The following is a 5,727-nucleotide window of genomic DNA, read 5'->3' on the forward strand; positions in this document are numbered from 1 at the left end:
ATATATATATATATATATATATATATATATATATATAAAATACAGGTTTGAAAAGGCAAGTAGATGATGAAAGAACTGTCCTTTTTTGGTGAACTGTCTAAATAACACAGGAAATGTATGAATGTCACTGTATTAAATAAAATATCAACCCAAGTGAAATATATTTTAAAGAACGTTAGCACAAGCACACTTTTAAAGCAAAACATTTCACAAAAGTGAAGTTGGGTCTGAGAAAAGGTCATGTTTGTTTGCAAATTATATTTGGTTTGATATTTTGTTTAATGCAGTGGCATGCATACATTTAAGTGTGGCTTAAAGGAAAAGTTAACCTAAAAATCAAAATTCTTATAATTTACACATCTGTATGACTTTTTCTTCTTCTGTCGAACATGTCTTAGCTGTTTTTGCCCCCATTGGACCTCATTAAATTTCTTTGTTTTTCACTGCAATTTTTAAAAAATTTTGTCGACACAAAAAATGCAGGTTTGGAAGGACATAGATAAAAGAAAACCCCTTTAAGTTTCCAAATAACACGGGAACGTTTTTCCTGTGCCTTTGCTTGAGGTTGCATAAAATCCATGGGAAACAGACATGTATTTTACTTTAATAGCTCCTGGGACATTAAATCTTAACAGTCTGTTTAATTCAATGCAACCTCAAACAATGCCCTTAGGAAGGCACTTATAGACCCGGTTTCACAAACGGGGCTTAGCTTAAGCCAGGACTAGGCATTAGTTAAATTAAGATATTTAAGATACTTTTACAAAAATGCCTTAGAAGAAAATATTACAGGTGTGCATCTTGACACAGTACAACGACACTGACGTATTTTAAGATATGTCAGAGCAAGATATTTTCAGTTGAGACAGCTCAAACATTGTCTGTGAAACAGGGGGTTAATATTGTATATTCCTTTGTTGTTGACTTGTCATGATATAATGCATACATACCACTGTGTGTATACTGTATATTCATGCAGACACATAAGCATTACAAACCAAGTTCAATTTATTACACACTTTTTCCAAGAGTTGTCAGGCTGTGTATCTCTGGTGTGTGTGTGTGTGATAAGAGAGTAATATTACGGGGATTACCATGAGATGGTAGGCCCTGGGGCTGGTGGATGAGGGTGCGGGGGAGGAGGGGCTGTTTCCTGGCTGTAGCCCTTGTTTGTCTGCCTGACCTGGCAGCACAAGGGGCAGATCCTGCTTGGATACAACCCTGATCCCACGCCTGTCTGAAGCTGTTAGCCAGCCGCTCTGTACAGCTAACTGGGCTTAGTGCATCTGGGCATAGGGAGGGGTGTGGGCTGGGGCCACCGCATGCTTTGTGCTTTGAGCAGGGGTGAATGCTGTTATGGCTTTTGACTCTGGTCTTATTCATCCTGCCATTTCTTTCTTATCAGTCAGAGCTGAACACTGTCTGTCCAGTCATTCATATCACTTTTTTTTGCTTGCTCCTACCCAAATATGCATGCACTTAAACTGTTTTAAGTTGTTTATTGGCTGTTTATTTAGAAAACTTACTTTGAGCTTTAGTCATAGGCTGAGAGTGAAAAGGTCTAGGGTAACTTTCTACCTCCTGACCTTCCTATAGATGCCTTGTGTTGAAAAGCAAAGCCCTGGTAATTCCCTAATAAGTTTAACTATTTATTTAAAGCTGATGAGAATTCTATGTGCACGCTATTGTTGTCTTTCTGTAATTTGATCAGTAAAATCCTGGGCGAGAAGTTGATGTTGTGTGCTGTGATGCTGTATTAGCACACGTCCCTCCATAGTCTCAATCTGGAGATTACAAATAAACCAGCAGTATTCTTTTTAAACATTCTGTAAAGCTTTCACAGCTCAATTGCTGTTTTTAAAGGCCTGTTTTTATTTTTCAATTGGTGGATTGAGAGGTAGTTTGGGAAGTCTGTTACAGCCTTTCTGTGTGTTGTTTCTGTCCTGGATACAAACTGAATCCATGGGCAAACTATGAGAGAGAGAGAGATCAAAGATAGAACTTGCAGTGAGCAGTCTGTTTCTTTTATTTGTTATTTTTAGCCTGCAAAAATTCAAATCTTAATTTTGGTTGCTGCCCTTTTAAGTAAAATCAAAGTGATGCAAAAGTGACAATCTACAAAGAAAAGTTTATTGCACTTTGTGACCACTTTTTAAATTGAACTGGTATGAGTAAACTGGCAAATTATTAAATTTTAAATATGTGCACTGCATACACAATATCATAATGGTGATTATATATATATATATATATATATATATATATAGTATGTATATTACAGTGAAAAAATGATCAACAAATTGAGTATTCATAATGTTCCAGGTCTTTGTGATATGAAGAAAGCCATACTCTGTGAAACTGTTCTGCTTACAATATTTAGTATAGGTATTTAACCTCCACCTCTCCACCCTTTCCTTCCCAATCCTTTTGCTCTTAAGACCCCAAAATCAGTGGAAGCTATTATGTAAGCCACTTTGCCTTATCTGATATCACACAATGTATATTCCATATAAGGTCACAAGCCTGTTACATCCTTTTTGTTTTTCATTGAAGGACAGCAGGACTCTTTATGACAGCTCATATAGTGAAATATCACAAATCTAGGTTAGATCATGTTTTTCTCCCCTTTTAAAAAACTTTCCCCCTTGTTTAACTTTATATATTACATTTTTGTGTGATTTATTCTGAGATTGTGGTGTTTAGTCAGGTTAATCAGGTATGTCTTTAAATACAGGTTCTAAAATATACAAATCCATCCGTTCAAAATGAATGTAACGCTGCTTTTCTGACCTCGCATTCTTTGTTAGTGAGGGGAGACCTGTCACCCAATCGGTCGTCATGAGGCGGCCCGTGTCGTCACTCCGCCCGCTCTATAAAACTCCCCCCGACTCACTCACCTGGTTACACAAACACCTCTCTAATCTACAGCCGAGCGCACGCTTATTTTGCTATTGTCAATATTTTTACAGCCTGTTTAGTGGGCAAACTGAAGGAATTTTACAATTCTGACAGCCCTAAAAGTTTTAAAAGACGATTTTTATGAATCTTGCAAGTTTTTCATATTTCACGGGCATGTGCAACATGACGGCAGAGTCCCAGCACTCACCAGCCGAGGCGGCCAGTCCAGTGGTGGTGTCTCCCAACGTGAGCCTGGACTCCCCGATTCCTCTTTCTCCACCAGCGTTGAACCACCAAGCTCGAACCAAGGACGGCGTTCTCATCAAAGCCGAGCCCCGGGGCAGCAGTCCAAATACAGACAGGGAGGAAGGGGTTTCATTGGGTCAAACAGAGGAACATCTGGCCGCCACTGGCAGCCGGCGGAGGAAAAGGCCAGTGCCGCGAGGTAAACCTCCCTACAGTTACATCGCGCTTATAGCAATGGCCATCGCCAATTCACCTGAGAGAAAACTCACTCTAGGCGGCATCTATAAGTTCATCATGGAACGCTTTCCTTTTTACCGCGAGAATTCCAAGAAGTGGCAGAATTCCATACGGCATAACCTCACCCTCAACGACTGTTTCGTGAAGATCCCGCGAGAGCCCGGTAGGCCCGGCAAAGGAAACTACTGGACGCTCGACCCTGCCGCTGAGGACATGTTCGACAACGGGAGTTTCTTGCGCCGGAGGAAGCGCTTCAAGCGGACTGATGTTAGCACATATCCTGGGTACATGCAAAGCTCGAGCGCTTTCACGCCCACACCTATGGGTAGACAGGTCTACCCCAATGCTTTGTACCCGGGTGTAACGTCTGGCTACGGGACTCAGTTGGCTGGTTCCCCGCACCCGGCGATGCTGCATCACTATCAGGCATCGGCCGGGGTCACGCAGGGTCAGCCCAGGATGTTCAGCATCGATAACATTATTAGTCAGCAGACTGTGATGCAAAGTGGAGGAGATCTCAACCCGCAGTCTCTCGGCCTGGGTGTTGGAGACTTGGGTGCCATGACCTCCAGCTGTTCCGTGTCCACCTCAGACCCAAGCTGCTTTCAGACACAACCGATAAATCCCACGAGCAACATGCTGAACAGGAACACTGGACATCTTGCTTCAAACATGACAACCAGCTACACGTACCCCTCCTCGGCTTCACCTACTCACCTGTCCGGGGTCACGCAGTCCAGCTTCTCACCCGGAGGTTCACAGGTGTACTGTTCGGGAAACAGGATTTCGCTGCCGCCTGTGCGTTCTGGGTCGTGCGCAGATCATACAGACCCACTTTTAGGTCTCTCCGGACCGACAATGAACTCATACAATAATTCATATATGAGACAAGCCAATTTTGCCTCAGGACTGGAGCGATACATGTGAAAACATGTGAAAATGGCCCCGAGATTGAGTTCTTGTTATGTAACAAAAGTTGTGTACCGTGTGACAGAATTAACCAGTTGTATTAATTACAGTTCTGTTATTGATATGTAGTCTGAAACATTTGTTTGACTATATATCAGAGGACAAACCCCCTGAACAATGTAAATATTTTAAGCAAATAAATGTTTTTGTGTAATAATTTTTCGTTTGTTCTCTATTTTAACCAACTCGTTCAGAACAATTTGATTCAATAATACATAACAACAATAATACGTATCATCTTGCAACTTGAGTGTTTCCATTACATAATTAATAGTCCGTATTTAAATCATTTAAGTTATTTAACATCGGACACAATGTTTCTATATTTATCCAGTATTAACACTTTTATTTTTTTTTTAGTAATACATTTGATTAAAAAGTTCGGTCAGTTGCTATAAGTCTGTCTGTGGGTCTTCTCTAGAGAAACAAATCAGAATTACAATTCAGAATGACAGAATTCCCCCCCCCCCCCCCCCACAAAATAATAGGCTATGTTAAACAAAATATTTATGCACTTTATTTTGTCTTCAGTCACAACGTCCACATATTTTGCTGGTGAGGGAGCGACATCGACTGGTTATTGGAATAAATATATAGCCTAAATAAATACAAATAAAATATAAATAAAACCAATATTTAGAGCATTTCACATAAAATCCACTAGATGTCAGTCGCCACCAAGTTAAGACCATGACTGGGTTTCCCAATATCCTAAGAACGTTTAAACGCATGCTTGTCTGTGTAGCACGTAGAAGACGTTTTATCACATAGACAAAATGACACTTCTTAATTGACAAAGCATTTTTTTCATCACTGCAATGTCATATTATTTCCGAGAATTAAAACAATACTCCGCAGTAGGCTACTCTCTTTTGAACGAATGTTTTCAATTGTGTGTATAAGTTTTCAAAGGAGCACAAATGTGGGCTACATTTGAGCATTTTGTTTATTTATTGAGCATCTATTTTTGAAACCGTGTCATCAAAACCTTAATTACTTTTTTCCTTTTTAAATTCAGAATGTTTTTTTATTGAATGTTCAGCCCCTTTGCGAGATGAAGTGTTTTTCATGCTTGGAGGTCATTTCAAGCTCTTTTCATATTGGGGAGACAAACTCTCGTTTGGCCTTAGTTCAGTAGGCTGCTTTTGCAACTCTTAACGATGCACTTAATTTCTTCTAATTGACATGCAATACTGGTTTGACAAGATGGTGTTAAAATTTTTTTTTTTTTTTTAAATGTCCGACTTCATTAATAAGAGCCTGATGTGACTAATTATTGAGAAACCCAGCCCATGTCGTTGTGGCCCTCCGACTTTTTGCAAAACGATTACTTCGACATTTTATTTAGGAATAATAAAGTTTAAGGGCCACAATACT

At 39.9% G+C, this 5,727-nt stretch overlaps 1 protein-coding gene across 1 annotated transcript; it reads left to right on the top strand.

Moving 5' to 3' along the window:
• Positions 1-2,928: 2,928 nt before the first annotated feature.
• Positions 2,929-4,455, top strand: LOC107550406 (forkhead box protein E4-like). Its single transcript, XM_016231675.1, has one exon. The coding sequence runs from the start codon at positions 3,040-3,042 to the stop codon at positions 4,306-4,308; it is 1,269 nt and encodes a 422-aa protein (XP_016087161.1). The 5' UTR covers positions 2,929-3,039; the 3' UTR covers positions 4,309-4,455.
• Positions 4,456-5,727: the final 1,272 nt, after the last annotated feature.

This window comes from Sinocyclocheilus grahami, unplaced genomic scaffold (assembly GCF_001515645.1).
Source record: "Sinocyclocheilus grahami isolate Dianchi unplaced genomic scaffold, SAMN03320097.WGS_v1.1 scaffold16.1, whole genome shotgun sequence".
Classification (NCBI taxonomy): domain Eukaryota; kingdom Metazoa; phylum Chordata; class Actinopteri; order Cypriniformes; family Cyprinidae; genus Sinocyclocheilus; species Sinocyclocheilus grahami.

What these genes read in the sequence shown, in the direction of transcription:
- LOC107550406 (XM_016231675.1), top strand. Translation starts at nt 3,040, where the DNA reads ATGAATCTTGCAAGTTTTTCATATTTCACGGGCATGTGCAACATGACG.